Here is a 15832-nt window from a genome sequence, read left to right as displayed (position 1 = left end):
TTGCCTGAACCCAGGAGACGGAGGTTGCGGTGAGCCGAGATTGCGCCATTGCACTCCAGCCTGGGTAACAAGAGCGAAAACTCCATCTCAAAAAAAAAAATTAGCCATGCTTGTAGTCCCAGCTACTTGGGAGGCTGAGGTGAGAGTATCACTTGAGCCCTGGAGTTTGAGGATGCAGTGAGCTGTGATCACACCACTGCGCTCCATCCTGGGCAACAGAGCAAGACACTGTCTTAAAAAAAAAACGAAAACCTTATCAGATTTTGCCATAATCCTTTTTCTTTGGCTTCGTAAGCACCTGTCCACTGCTGAATGTGTATGACCCAGCTGAAAACTAACTGTGGTCTCCTGTTACATATTCATTCTTTGCTTCCCTTTCCTTCCGTGTCCATATTTTTTCTTCATTGCCCAGAATGAGAGAAGTGCCCTTCTTTGAAAAGAAGTCAAACTCTCTCTCCCTTTAGGGCTTCCCCTCTAGTACCTGGTACCCCCATCTATACTTAGGTATGTTTAGAATTGCTCTTTGGCCTTAAAGCTTCCTGTGGGAAATAAATGCCTTTTCCTAAATGACGTGTATAAAGCTTTGCAGCCTGGCAGGGATACTGTTGAAATGTCAATGCTTTATCTTCCCCAGAGGTCATATTGAATCTTCTGGGTTTAATTTTGGTCTGAGGCAACATGATGGGCTAGCCAGATGATGAGAATTTATGCATCTCTTCCAGTACGGGACAAATATAGCACCTGACCTAATTTGCCTGGTTATAAAGATCCAAGGACTGCTTATATCTGCAGAGAAACTAGAATTCTTTGGATAGGAATTTTAAACATTTGTACACTATAGGTATCAATGGGTTTAGAGGAATCAAATTTCAAAGACTTGGAGAAATGCCTAGACTTATTTGAGACCTATTAAGTTTCTACTTGTTTATCGTTATGTATTCAAAAGTTTATTTTTCTAAATTCTAAAGGAATAGAAAATCACACACTATGGATTAAGCCTACACTTCACTTACAAATGTGCTGAACAGCAGTATCACAAAGGCACCAACTTATTTCCTATTGCTTCTTTGTCTTTTTTTAAAAAATGTTCTTTCTAATGAAGACACAGATATTTTATTAGAGTCTTCTTTGACTTTTAAACTGAGATCTGAAGAAAATAAGCACGTTGGAAATGATTTTACAGAGGTAAGATTAGTTCTTAAAATGACCATCTGGAGAGAGATGTGATTCTGGAGGCCATCTGGTCTACCAGGTTTCTCAGCTGGATTTCTATCCAGGTCTCAGCTGCTTGAAAAGATGGGGACTGCTGGCTGTCCATAGGAACCTGCTCCAATATTTAGTCAACCTTTCAGCCCTACTTGTGGTCAAAGAGATTATAGCTATTGCTCCTTTCTTGCCTATGTGACCACTTGATCACAGAAGGAAATTAATTGGCCTGGCATGATTTGCCTTTTGAAAAGTCACGTTGGTTTCCACCCAATACTTTGTGCTTTTCAAGTTGATGCTAATTGATTGATGTTAAGTTCTGTATTTTCCTTGTATTGAAGTTAAGCTGACAGGTCTATAATTACCAGGATTGTCCTTTTTCCCTTTTTAAAAAGATGAGCACTTCATTTACCCTTTTTCAGTCTACAGGGACTTTCTTTATCCTTTTGAGTTCTCAAAAATAATCACTAGCAGCGATGTAATAACACCTGCCAATTCCTTAAGTACTCTTCGAAGTATGTCATCAGGCCCTGCTGATTTGCCTAAAGCTGGATTTTCAAAATACTTTTTAACCATTTTATTCCCTGCTCTAGTTTGCACTGACTAGGTTGGCATTGTTCTGATAACTAAATCCCCAATGATTTTTTTTTTTTATTTAAGAACCAAAAAGTCTCACTGTCTTTTTTTTAATGGAGATTTTTTTCTTTACTAAGCAACTTCAGAGTTGGACACATCAAATTGAAATAATTTCCTGGGGAGGGGACCAAAACCCACAATAGGAAAAAAAAGTTAACACTGTCTGGGCTATAGCAGAACCCAGAGAATATATTTGTATAGTTGAAAAAATCTAAATGCTTTATAATTGACCTTTTCATACAAAATTATCTATTACATTTGTGATTTTCAGTTCTTGGTATTGAGGTCTATGGGACAATCTAGGAAATCTTCAAACTTGAGCTGAATTGCATGAGGCGTTAATGGCTTTTGAATCAGTTTCTCCTTGTTCAAGAGGTAGCAGCAGCAACCATTAGCACCGATGAGGACTAAATCACTTTTTCAGTCATTTTCATGAACTTCTTTTCCTATCTTTGAGGTAAATGAGATATTCCCTTGGAACTTTAGTTTAGCCTTATATCACTGGATAGGTTTATCTGTTACTTTTTTTTTTGAGATGAAGTCTTGCTCTGTCACCCAGACTGGAGTGAAGTGGCACTATCTTGGCTCACTACAACCTCTGCCTGCAGGGTTCAAGTGATTCTTCTGCCTCAGCTTCCTGAGTAGCTGGGATTATAGGCACCTGCCAACACACCTGGCTAATTTTTGTATTTTTAGTAGAGACAGGGTTTTGTCATGTTGGCCAGGCTGGTCTCGAACTCAGGTGATCCATCTGCCTCGTCCTCTCAAAGTGTTGGGATTACAGGCGTGAGCCACCACATCCAACCTTATCTGTTACTTTGTACGTCTTCTACAAATTGCATTTCTTGTACTTCCTTGTACCAGTAGAGCATAGAACTGTGTGTTTAAGTGACATGAATTAATTTTAGATGCATCTTTCTAATTTAGACATTATTCTCACTAGTGACTTCTGTTTGCCTGAAATTCACTTTAAAAATAAATGTATTTTAAAATGATTTTTTTTTTTTGAGATGGAGTTTCACTCTTGTTGCCCAGGCTGGAGAGCAATGGCCCAATCTCGGCTCACTGCAACCTCTGCCTTCTGGGTTCAAGTGATTCTCTTTCTGCAGCCTCCTGAGTAGCTGGGATTGCAGGCACCCACCACCATGGCCAGTGGATTTTTGTATTTTTAGTAGAGACTAGCCTGTTGGCCAGGCTAGTCTCAAACTCCTGACCTCATGATCCACCCGCCTTGTCCTCCCAAAGTGCTGGGATTACAAGCGTGAGCCAGCGTGCCCAGTGAATAATTTTTGATTTACAGGAAAATTGTAAAAGTAGCACAGAGAGTTCCCATACGTTCTTCACACAGCTTTCCCTAAGGTTAACTTCTTAAATAACTGGGTACATTTGTCTAAACTAAGAAATTAATGTTGGAACATTACTATGAACTATACTTTATTGGATTTCACCAGTTTTTTCACTACTGTGTTTTTTTCTGTTCCAATATCCAATCCAGGATTTCAGACTGCATTCAGGAGATTCAATTAAATATATATTTTATCATTCCCAATGACTCAAAATGATACTGTGTAATAATGCCCATCAAGATTCTACTAACCTTCACATATTCAACGAATTACTTTTATCTGCAGGAATCAAACTTACCTTATATAGATTAATGCTAAAAAGAGTGTCCTCTGTACACTTCAAAGATGAGTTTGGCAATCTGAGCTCTACTGAGTATCAGGGCATGTACCCTATGCTCCCATCAGGGAATGCAACCTGGGAATATGGCTCAAAAGGCCCTTTCTTTTCTGAGTTTGATTATTTTATTATGATATCTCTATTGTTCTTTTCTCCTTTCACTTTAATTGAGATGCTCTTTTGATTCCTGGGCAGGGTGAGTTCTACAGTGAGGCAAGTGAGGTGCAAATTTTAAGAAAGCACTCTTCACTCTGTTTCCTGCTCTGCTCCTGAGATTAGGAGCATAATGTATTCTTGATTTGTAAGGTCATGTCGCTTTCTTTTCTATCACTCACCCCTTCCCTGCCACTCCTTTTGTTATACATAACATCTAATGTAATATTTTAATCTTCTTACATAATTGTGGTCCTAACTCCTGCTTGTTTCCCCAGCTCCTCGTTAGACAGTAGTCAGAATTTCAGAAAGTCTTGGTTTCCCTTTTGTTCCCATATTACATTTCCATGTGGAAGGCAGATCTTAAAGGGATTTTCCAAGAGGATGAGTATAAGTCTACATCTAATTGTGTATTTGTATGCGTAGTCTGCTATTTAAATTCTGCACTAAGTGCTAGGGGAAAGCTTGTTTCAAGCTGTTAGACCTTCTTCTGGGCAATTAGAATAATAAAATGCAATTTAATACCTTTCTCCTTCCAAGTTGCCAGGTACATTTATAAGCCACATGGCTTTTCCTGACTGGGGGAATAAGAAAACTCATGACAGCAATGGTGAAATATCCTAAAATGTTAATATTTAGAAAGAAGTAAATTACGATAATCTTCTTCCTGAGATCCATTTAAGAAACCAGTGGATTTTTTCTCTATTTGTGACTTCCTGAGGAAAGTAATGCTTATGACATGAAGTAGAAATGCTTTGTTGGTAGTATTTCTAGGGCATTGCAGAGGAACAATTTGTGGTTTCAATAGTGAAGTGGTAAGTCCTGGGAGAACTCTAACAGACGCAATGAAAAGAGGCCAGATTCTTGGCCACAAACAGTGAAGAACACAGTGGTGGCTTCACAGCCTCCCAGAGGCTAACTTTGGGTGTCCAGCAACAGGTCTGTGCAGCTAGGACCTGCTTTATGTTTACTGAGAATTCAAGTCACTAAATGGAAATGAAGACCACAAGTAAAGAATTCTTGGAAACATGAAGTGTTTAGAGAGCTGTGAGAAAATGTCTACCAGCTGGCTCTCCAGCTTGTGTGGATAAATTTAGAGACTGACTTAAAGGCCTCAGATTTAGAGCTTCCAAAGAAAGAAAACCTCAGACTGAAACGAAAATTGCCTTCCTCAGACTGAAATGAAATTGCCTCAGCTGATGAACAGCCTAGACTCTAGATAAGTATTGGTCCAAAATCACAGTCTCCCGAAAGATGTTCTTGCCAGGAGGTCTGCGTGTTCACACATATGTAGGATCAGTGTTACTGAGTGTCTTGGCTTGGGCACCCTTTAAAGTAGGCTCTGTGACAAGGAACTGAGCAAGTAGTAGTTGATGTGGGAGGTGGTCTTAGGACTCTGGTTGGGGAGTGGGAGACTGAAACAAGGAAGGGAAGGAAGCTGATAAAAGGTGTGTCCACTCGTTGATTGATGGGCATTTGGCTGGTTCCTTATTTTGGCATGTGGTATATAGATACAATGGAATGCTACTCAGCCATAAGAAGGAATGAATTAATGGCATTTGCAGCAACCTGGGCGGAATTGGAGACTATCATTCTAAGGAAAGTAACTCAGGAATGGGAAACCAAACATCGTATGTTCTTACTCATAAGTGGGAGCTAAGCTATGAGGATGCAAAGGCATAACAATGATACAATGAACTTTGGGAACTTGGGGAAAGGATGGGAGGGGTGAAGGAGGGTTGAGTATATAGTGCTCGGGTGATGGGTGCACCAAAATCTCACAAATCTCTGATAAAGAACTTATTCATGTAACAAAAAAAAAAAAAAAAAAAAAAGAATTTGGTAGAAAAAAGGTGTGTCATCAAGCTAGTTACCGATGTGAGCAACTGGGCTCAGCTCTATTGAGGAAGGCTGCGAGACACCATGCCTCAAGTAACCTCTGACTAGGGAGAAAGGAAGGTGGGAGATTTAATCTACCATCCCCCACCTGATATTGCTTGAAAGTTGCTTCTAGGGGCATTAACTCTTGAGAACCTGAGCTTGTCCTATGATCAGGTTCCTGTGTCCAGAAGAAAAGCTCGAAAACCGTGAGACACAGGTGCGGCAATAAAGACCCCTTGCTACCCTGATGAACACTGATACCTTGGAGCAGGTGTGATGCTTTTTATTTTCATGGTTGACTTAGAAGTTTATCTGAGATCCATAGCAGATGCTGCTCTCCTTGTATCACTGTGATCTGATATTTTCAGGGCAATGGGCTTTAAATACAGGTGTGAAAGGCCAGATAAGGAAAATATTGTGCCTAGCATGTACGTGACCTTGGAGATAGACGGAAAAATCCTGAAGGCAGGAGTGACATTTTCTGTATGTATGTGTGTTAGGGTGTGTGTGTTTAATTCTCTTAATTCTCTCTCATTGCTTGTTCAATAAGTGCTCTTGAATGAACAGTGAAACAACTTTCTATTGTTTCCCCCTAAGGGAGCAGGGGCAGAAGTCAAGGGAGCAGGGGTGGCCGGCTGCTGCCAAGTCCCTTACGTGGCTGCTGTTCATTGCCTCCTCCATGCAGAGCTGATTGTCTTGCAAGGTCTTCCTTTGTCTCTTGCAGACATCATGCAGCTTCTTGATGTCAAGTTGCAGGCTTAACAGCTTGCTGTTCAGGCTGCTCACTTCTCTGTCTCTCTCCCCTGCCTAGGCAGCCAGAAAAACAAAAGCATCAATTATAAGCTATCAAGAAAGTGCTTGCTTTCATTCACTTAACAGGTTGACAGTGACTTTAAATTTGCTGGAAATTTGTCCATCAACCGTTAGCTGTTATTACTCATCCTGTGTAACATTTACACAGTTTCCAATTGCCTGGTGTCTGAGTGCTCTGCATTATTCAGACAATTACTGATTTATATTAATTAATCTTCACCACACTGTGGGGGTGCACCACAGACAATTCCCCTGTTTTTCAAGAGGAAGTCAGTGCCTAGAATAATTCCAGGCACCTAGTGGACTGTCTATAAATATTAATGGCTCTGCCACTGATGAACACATTGAGATGTCAAATGAACTTGTCAAGACAAGTATAGTGAATCCATGATGGGCTTGATGTGGGATTCTGAAGTCTCTTATCTTTCTCTTCTACCCACTAGACCAAAGGATCTCCCTCACCTACAAGCCCGGTGCTTTTCTTTGGAGGCATTCACAAGGGAAACAAAAGTGAAATCCCTGGGCTGGTGGCATAAGATCTCTGTCTTTGATTATGAGTGAAAAGAATTAGCTAACTGTCTCTAGATGGGGATGGAAAGTAGTGATTGACATATAAAGAGTGTATGGGGCAGAGCAACTTGAGTAGGGGTGTGGGTGCAGAGTTGTTGCAGGAGGGTGGGGCTTCATCACACCACGATGCCACCTCTGCTCCCAGTGTTGTGGTTGGCAATGGTGTCAAAGAAATGAGGAAGAAGTCCCATGTGAAGCTGTGTAGTCCTTCATTTCTTTCACTATGCTGGCTTTCTACAACACTCATGAGCACCACTGCTGAGTTTTAAATCTAGGAACTGAGGCTGGTTCCTTTATGGAAAGTACATAGTTTGGCTCTGTGTTCCCACCCAAATCTCATCTCAAATTGTAATCCCCACGTGTTGAGGGAGGAACCTGGTGGGAGGTGATTGAGTCATGGGGGTGGTTTCCCCCATGCTGTTCTTGTAATAGTGAGTTCTCATGAGATCCAATAGTTTAAAAGTGTGGCACTTCCCCTTGCTCTCTCTCACTCCTGCTGCCATGTAAGATGTGCCTTGTTTCCCCTTTGCCTTCTGCCATGATTATAAATTTCCTGAGGTCTCACCAGGTATATGGAACTGTGAGTCAATTAAACCTCTTTTCCTGATAAATTACCCAGTCTCTGGTAGTTCTTTATAGCAGTGTGAACATGGACCAATACAGTACCTATCTCTTAGGTTAGATTACCCAGAAGTTTCTTAAGTGAAGATTCATGTCATCTATTAAAGAAACACTCCTAAGAAAAACCAGCATGGAAGAGGGGGAAGCCAGACAGGGAAGGGGAAAAAACCAAGTACAGGTACATTTTCAGAGAATCCTGTGGGCAGTAATTTTAGCCTGATCATACAGGAAACTCTGGAATATGAGTTACACTTTAGAGTCTGTCCTGATTGGTGCTAATGAAAGCTGGGCTGTCAAACTCAGCATCAGTTAGTCAATGGCCAATGGCTGCTCCATGGGTTATAAACTCCTAGGAACTTCCAACTCTCTGCCCCTGTAGGCAAAGTGACTTCAATAGTCTCAAGGCAATTCTTCTAAGAGAATTACAGCTACAAAAGTGCACAGTAGGTAGGGGATTGGTACATGGAAATAGTGAAGGAATCTAAGCCACAGTGTCCAAGGTCTCACATCTGGTTAGCAATAAGGCCTGGAGAGCACGTTCATCCTGACCCTGTAGCTAGTGCTCTGCCATCATATCTGACTGACTGGTATGTCTTTTGAAATATATGAGCTGCATAACACACATTCCCAGAGGAACTGGAGACCTGATATGGATATTGTAAATCAAGCCTTACTGGACAGGTCAGTTTAAACAACTCCTGCACAAGGCCGAGGGGGTGCAGAGGACAACGGTGAGAATCGGACACTGCAATGTCAGAGTATTCGGAATTCAGGAGGTTTCCCAGAAGTGCTGCTGTCTCTGCTGATTTATTTCTTCATTTCCATTTAGTACCTGGATTTTTTTTTTTTAATTTTTTTTACCACTTTACAGTTTAATTAGGTTAACGGCATGGCTCTGTCATTAAAAGGATTTCATTATCTCCAAACTCTCCCTCCTCCTCTCTTGCTCCCATCCTTCGTTTCTCACTTCCAGAAAAATAACAGTGGATGTCAACTGCCCCAAGCATGTAATTACCATTAAGACAATTACCGGGGACTCTCTTAACAGAATGCGTGTAGAGTGGCTTTAAAAAATGGTGTACAGACACTGTTTTCTAACTTGGAAATAAAATCCTTAACTCGATAAAGAGTGGTAGTTTGATTCTGGTGCTTTGGATCCCTTTCTTGCGGTTACCACACTGGGAATAGGGTATGGAGCCTATTTCCCTCTGGGAAAGGGGACCCTAAGGAGCCTCTCCACACTGGCCACAGGACTTTCTTTGGCATCTATGAGCAGGTTAGGTGACAACAAAATGCCTGCTCCACAGGAGAGCCAAATGCCCTATACTCTTGCCTTGGTGCTGAATATATGTGTTTCAAGGCAGAGACCCTGACACCAGATTGTTCCCCATGGAGACTAGCACACTGAGTGCTCACTAACAAAATACTGATGAGACACACTTGAGTCTTTCTAAATTAAAAGTTAAGTGCTCTCTCTCAAGCCAACAAAAATATCCTTTCTTTCCCCAGTTTTGGATGTCCTCTGAGCAGAAGAGGCCTGATGGTCCAATTTTTTTGTACCACCAGAACTTCAGAATTGAATCCTTAATGTAGATGATCTCATCTAATTTGTATATTTAGCGTTGGCTCAGAGTCTCTCAGAAAATGTCTTCATTCATGAAACAAAAGGTTTGGAATAAATCATCTTTCTTTGAACATTCCTTAAACCAGTTGAATAACAAATATGTTTTGATGTACGTCAAGTGAAATTTACTTTTGAAAACAAAACTTAACCATTCTCTCCTAAAGACCAAATTATAAAGAGGTTGTGATGCATCAGAACAGGGGTAAAGATTCTGGGAGAGTGATCAGGTGATTTCCAGAACCATGTTCTATTTTTAATTGTAGGAAGTTATCAGAAAAACCTGTGCTCAACTCAGAACCCCAGAAAAGCAAATGTTTCCAAGGTCTCAGTGAACCTAATTTCTTGCTAGTATCTTGCACAGATATTACCTGTAAACTATTTATAATCGTATCTACTTTATGAAGGCTAAATTCCAGGCAGATGCCTTTTGAGTATCAACATACAATAGGAAAAGATTTAATCTGACATTTCATCAATCATAGCTCTGTAACCATTACTAGGGCATGAGATGAACTGAGAACATAATGTTGACCCTCAGGCACCATCTGATCCTGTCCTGGATCTGAAGTCATTAACAATGGCTGAAATCACAAGTCTCTGCTGCTAGGTGAGTTTTCATTTACCTAAGTCATGTACTTACATACCCGGTTTGTCTTCTATAAGGATGGAACCTGGTCACTCTGCTTTGAAACATATGACATCAGCAGCAGCTATCAACCCACAGGCAAAATGACTAGTGCTGATACTGTAGATGTTACCATATTCCTTATAACTATTGGAAAATAGGTTATTTACTCAAGCAAATTTTCTGTATTGATTAAATGGATCTTTTGTCAAAAAGCATGGTATCTCAAACATGTATTTCAAAATAGGAGAAGAAATTTTTCTCTAGGTTTCCAAGTATTGACAGTCTCAAGCTTCTTCTTGGGGGAAGCTGATGTTAAATTGAAGCTCATGATTCAGTAGCACTTTCAGAGCACAAGAACATTGCAAAGATTCAAAATGGCAGCATTCCCAGGGATTTGGCATTTTAAGAAAACTTGGGTGGCAATTTCCAGAGTAATTTTGGAGTCAACCAATAACACCATAAAGATCATCATCTTTGGGATATTATCTTATTTGTCTGAGGATGAGGACAAATCTTCAATCATCAATGGGAAACCACTTTTAACCACCAATAATATCAGAACTATTGAATTTATAGAGAGTGTTATGCCTTAAGAAGCATGAAGTCTTAAAAACTAACATTGATTCAGGAATTTTTACATTTCGCTTGTGTCATAATAGAGTTTAGAGTTATCTACAGTAATTTTAAACACTATTATTGATATTACTAACTTGATTCCCAAGTTTACTTTTCCATTTATAGAAATATATAGTTTTTGCATTACTTATGATGGGAATTAATGGATACTTATACAAGGTTTTGCCTGTGAACAAAAATTTAGAACCATTTATGTTCATTTACTGAAGAGTGACTATATTTTATGGTATTCTAAATTCTTTAAAACTTGGCACACCCTATAAGTATATAGTCTAGGACACATATGACATATGGTGGAGATCAGCCAGCTAAGGAATGTGGGCTGATTCTGTTGGCACTTGGGCAGTTTTCACAGACTTTTCACTACCATATCACTTGAGAAATTATTCTACTAAGAAGGTAAGCTCCATGAGAGAAGAGATTTTTGTCTATTTTGTTCACTGCTTTATTCCCAGCTCTGAGAACAATGAATACCTGGCACATTGAAGATGCTGCAAAGATATAACTTAAATGAAGAAACAGCCTTCTTGAAAATCCATACCAGATACTTGTTCCCCACAGAACTGGTAGCAAGTTCTGTGTGGCTCCAGCAATGCAGCAGGCAAGGAGTGGACTGCCTGTTTCAGAATCTACTCACCTCTTGGTAGGAGGTCTGTTAAAAAGCACATCCTATGTGGGACAATCCTTTACTCATCAAAACAGCCCCCTTAAATCCTTTCTGGAACAAGGTAGGGCATACACAAATATTGTTGTTTTTTCTGAGACAGGGTCTTTGTCGCCCAGGCTGGAATGCACTGGCGTGATCATGTCTCACTGCGGCTTCAACCTCCCAGGCTCAAGTGATTCACTTACCTCAGCCTCCTGAGTGGCTGGGACCAAAAGAGCATCCCACCACACCTGGCTATTTAAAAAAAATTTATCTTTTATACAGACAGGGGTCTTACCACATCGCCCAGGCTGGTCTTAAACTCTTGGGCTCAAGCAATCCTCCTGCACTGGCCTCCCAAAGTGCTGCGATTACAGGTGTGACTCACCACACCTGGCCCCATAAACACAGTTTGACCAAAATATTAAACTAATCAGACACTCCATTTTCATATCATTCCAGATAAAGAAAGAATGTTAGCAACAATAGTTAATATTGATTAAGTGCTTTCTATATGCACTATCTTTGCTAACCCTCATGCCAAGTCTTTGGAATAGGTGCTCATCATTCATATTTTCTAGATAAGGCAAAGGAAACTTAGAGTAGGCAACAAACTCGGTATGATCATACTGCTGGTAGATACGAACCCAGACTCACCCAGCTTGAGTCTGGGCTCCTAAACACTATGTTCTGCTGCCCACCTCTGTCCATGATATTTTGTGATGCTTATTACTGGAATTTTGAATCATAAAACATGAAAAAGTGTTGCTTGTAATGAAGATTCAACTCCATGTATGTAGAGGAGTTAGGAGCCTTACCTCATCTTTCATTTCCTTGGCAGCTCTCAATTCTCCTTTAACCTTTAGTATTTTCCAAGCTTTGTTATAAACCTGAAAAAGTCCAAATATTTAAGATGGAAAAAGTATAAACGAGCCTGCCCTTTAAAGATTTTCCCAGCTGGATCTATGCCCTCAGCAAGAGGTTTGGAAAATTTTCCTGAACTGTTAGCAATACCTACTTGCCTACCCATCTGTTTGTGTTTTCAAAAGTGTGTTAAAACCTCACGTGGCAGGACTGTGGTTTTACATCTTTTCCAGAAAGTCAGTACTTGGTGAACCAAATGCTTTCTGAATTCACCCTTTTTGGAAAGCAAAAAGTCTGAATCAAGTTTACTTTTTGGATGTGTATGTACTCTATGGCTCAGATATAGTTAACATTATGTACTTATGAACCAGACATGATGTGCATGACCCAACTTCATTCTCACATGAACCTTGGGAGGCAGGCACTACTACTATCTTCATTTATAGATGAGAAACTGAGGCCCAGAGATGGTAAGTGACCTACCCAAGGTCACAGAGGCTCACTTACTACTCTGTGAGGAGCTTCCATTAATTTTGTAACTATTCATATGAAATACCTGATGATGTGATGTTTTTGAAGCATCAACTTGCCATAATGTTGGTGCTTATAAAGTTAGGAAACTTGTGAAGTGCTGAGACTTATCTAGATAGAAAGCCTCCAAGGGAACCAAAGATCTTTGCACATGTATGTGTGTGTAAGCACAGGATGATGCATTTGAAGTCATAATGCACTGAACTTATTAAAATTATCTAATTCATTCTGTTTTTAACCCTAAGAATAGAGAATATTTCCACCAGGAACTTACCTGCAGAACAGCTCAAAGAATGAGAAGCTATCAAAATACTCATTCTTTGTAATAAACCACACCCCTATCACTAATATAAGCCAAGAGGAAGAAAGAATGCTGGTGATCTATGGAATTTAGAATGTTTTATGGAGCAGAATTCTGATCTCCTGCATTGTATGCCGTCTGAAGTCTTCATGCACAGAGGTGTGCTGTGGGAATGGAGGTGTGCCTCAGGCTCACCTGGTGGGGACAGGCTAGGTGATGGTGCAGCAACAAACAATGCCCAAGTCTCAGTGGCTTACAACCGTGAAGATTTATTTTTCACTCATTCTGCATGTCCTTTATGAGTCAGCTGGGGCTCTGCTGCACATTGTCCTCAGTCTCCTGGTAGCCCTCAGCTGGCGGAAACTTCTATTATCTAGTATGTTGCCTGTTGCCATGGTAGCAGAAAAGGAACTTGGAGAATCACCTACTGGTTCTTAAAGTGGAAGTGAAACACTTTGCTTCGGCTCACATTTCATTAGCCAAAACAAGCATGCCCAACTTCTTCCTTTATCTCCCCAAAGAAATATAGGCATGTGTCAGAGAGATTGCAGGTTCAGTGTCTGACCACCAAAATAAAGCAAATATCACAGTGAGGCAAGTCACATAAATTTCTTGGTTTCTCAGTACATAGAAAACTTACATGTTTATACTATATTGTTGTCTACTAAGTGTGTAATGGCATTATGTCTAAAAAAACAAGGTGCATAACAATTAAAATAATTTATTGCTAAAAAATACTGATGCAAACACAAGAGAGCACATGCTGTTGGAAAAATGGTGCTGATAGACTTGATGCAGGATTGCTACAAATCTTCAATTTGTTAAAAATGCAGTATATGTGAAGCACAGTAAAATGAAGAGCAGTAACATGAGGTATCCCTGTATTGGGGAACATCACAAATGACTTCCACACTAGTCAAGCAAGAAGATTAAAAATAGTGTAGCATAAAGAACACTAAACAGGGTTCTAGGCCACCAAGCTTCTAAACCTCATTCAGCACCTCACTGGAGGAGTGGCCTTTGGAAAGGCCTTCATCTCTCTGAGCCTATGTTTCTGCTTCTGAAGCTGTAATAAATGGCCTTTAAAGGTCTTTCCTAGCTTTAAAGTTTACTGATTCAGTGCTCTACCATGATGGACATCTTTCTTTAGGAGGAACTATGAACTCAGCTCAAGTATCATACAAAAAGCTATAACAGAACAAATGTATCCTTGAGAATCACACTTCTCTTCAGGCAAGCCTGCTGCATAGTCAGGAGATGATTCTGAAATCTTGTCCAAAAGACAGAAAAATGATTTTCTAGATTGTGATGATTTCATCCACTATGAAGTTACGCAGCTGTAGTTGCAAGACGCAAGAGCATTTCAAAGGAAAAGTAGACGGCACAGGTTCTAATAATTGCATGACAATATATTGAAATGTACTAAGTAAGGTAAATAAGAAGAAAAAAAGAGCTGGAGTTTGTCCCATGAAGGAGATGTCAGAATCTTGAGTCATTAACAATAGCAGTGGGCCATTTGGAAGGGTTTATGATGAAAAAACTGGAAGTGTTATATGATAGGTTTCTGATGCATTTGACAGTAATGTTTGCCAGATGGATAGGGAAGAGTGCTTTGAGGGAGCCCCACAGGCTTTATGAAATGCTCATGTGAACCTTCACAGTGCTGTACAACTGAAGAGTGCAGCTGGACAGACATTTTGTGGAGGAGGGACTCATCCCAGAGGGAGGGGCTCTCTACCAGATCCCCAGCTACTGACTCTCTGGAGCCAGGACTTTGTTCATGTCTCTCTCTTCTCAAACCCTTGTTCTTACATATTCTGTTCTGCCTCTGTGTCTCTGTTGAGACCTTCACTTCTTCATGCCTTGTCTGTTCCATCTGCCCAGGGAACTCCTTTCTTGTATTCAAAATTCCTGCCATCTACTTTTCAAAGTAGGCCTTCTCTTGATGACAGCTGTATCTAAAAAAAAAAAAAAACAAACATGATTGTAGTGAAAACAAAAACTTGGCCAGAGCTTCTAGTGAAGTTTTGTGCCTCTCTTCAGTCCACTCTCAGAGCACCTTGCAGATTCCCAAGAAACACCTAACACCACATCTCAAATGGGTGACTATGGTAGCAATTATCAAGCTGGGTGTGCAAAAAGAGAATGTAACAATTTCTATTACTCACTGTTTTTGTAAGCCCCATTTTCACCAAATGGGAGAAAACATAATCTTGGTAATTTCTGAGAAAATGCCATGACTTTCAGGTTAAAAATGAATCAGTTCATGATTCCCTCGACCTCTTTAAGGCCCCTCCAGAGTCTGCCGAAGTTTTTGAGATCCCAGTTTGGGATTCTGGCACCAGGGGAAGCTTCTGGTCCATGGTCATGGGCATCTCTCCCAGCTAGAGTATGGTGAGGTGTCATTGTCCTGGTCAGTAGGCCACATGTATTAGTCTGTTCTCACATTGCTATATGGATATACCTGAAACTGGGTAATTTATAAAGAAAAGAGGTTGTTTTTTTTTTTTTTTTTTTTGAGACAGAGTTTCGTTCTTGTTACCCAGGCTGGAGTGCAATGGCGCGATCTCGGCTCACCGCAACCTCCGCCTCCTGGGTTCAGGCAATTCGCCTGCCTCAACCTCCTGAGTAGCTGGGATTACAGGCACACGCCACCATGCCCAGCTAATTTTTTGTATTTTTAGTAGAGATGGGGTTTCACCATGTTGACCAGGATGGTCTCGATCTCTTGACCTCGTGATCCACCCGCCTTGGCCTCCCAAAGTGCTGCGATTTCAGGTTTGAGCCACTGCACCCGGCCAAGAAAAGAGGTTTAATTGACTCACAGTTCTGCATGGCTGGGGAGGCCTCAGGAAACTTACAATCATGGCAGCAGGCACCTGTTCACAAGGCAGCAAGAGAGAGAATGAGAGCCAGCAGAGGAAATGATAGATGCTTATAATACCACCAGATCTCGTAAGAACTCACTCGCTATCATGAGAACAGCACGGGGGAAAATGCCCCATGATTCAATTACCTCCCACCAGCTCCATATTACAA

At 40.7% G+C, this 15832-nt stretch overlaps 1 protein-coding gene across 1 annotated transcript in view; it reads right to left on the bottom strand.

Moving 5' to 3' along the window:
• The window catches only part of PMFBP1 (polyamine modulated factor 1 binding protein 1), a 54130-nt gene extending 38873 nt beyond the window's left edge, over positions 1–15257 (bottom strand). The window contains 3 exon segments of the mRNA XM_032284338.1: positions 6214–6366; positions 11916–11987; positions 14606–15257. Of these exon segments, the coding sequence (XP_032140229.1) occupies positions 6214–6366; positions 11916–11927 (165 nt within the window). The 5' untranslated portion in view covers positions 11928–11987; positions 14606–15257.
• Between the last annotated feature and the right edge of the window lie 575 nt (positions 15258–15832).

This window comes from Sapajus apella, unplaced genomic scaffold (assembly GCF_009761245.1).
Source record: "Sapajus apella isolate SASKATOON/1434 unplaced genomic scaffold, GSC_monkey_1.0 scaffold15, whole genome shotgun sequence".
NCBI lineage: Eukaryota > Metazoa > Chordata > Mammalia > Primates > Cebidae > Sapajus > Sapajus apella.
The sequence above is the reverse complement of the archived record's forward strand: the minus strand, read 5'-3'. Positions and strand labels throughout refer to the sequence as shown.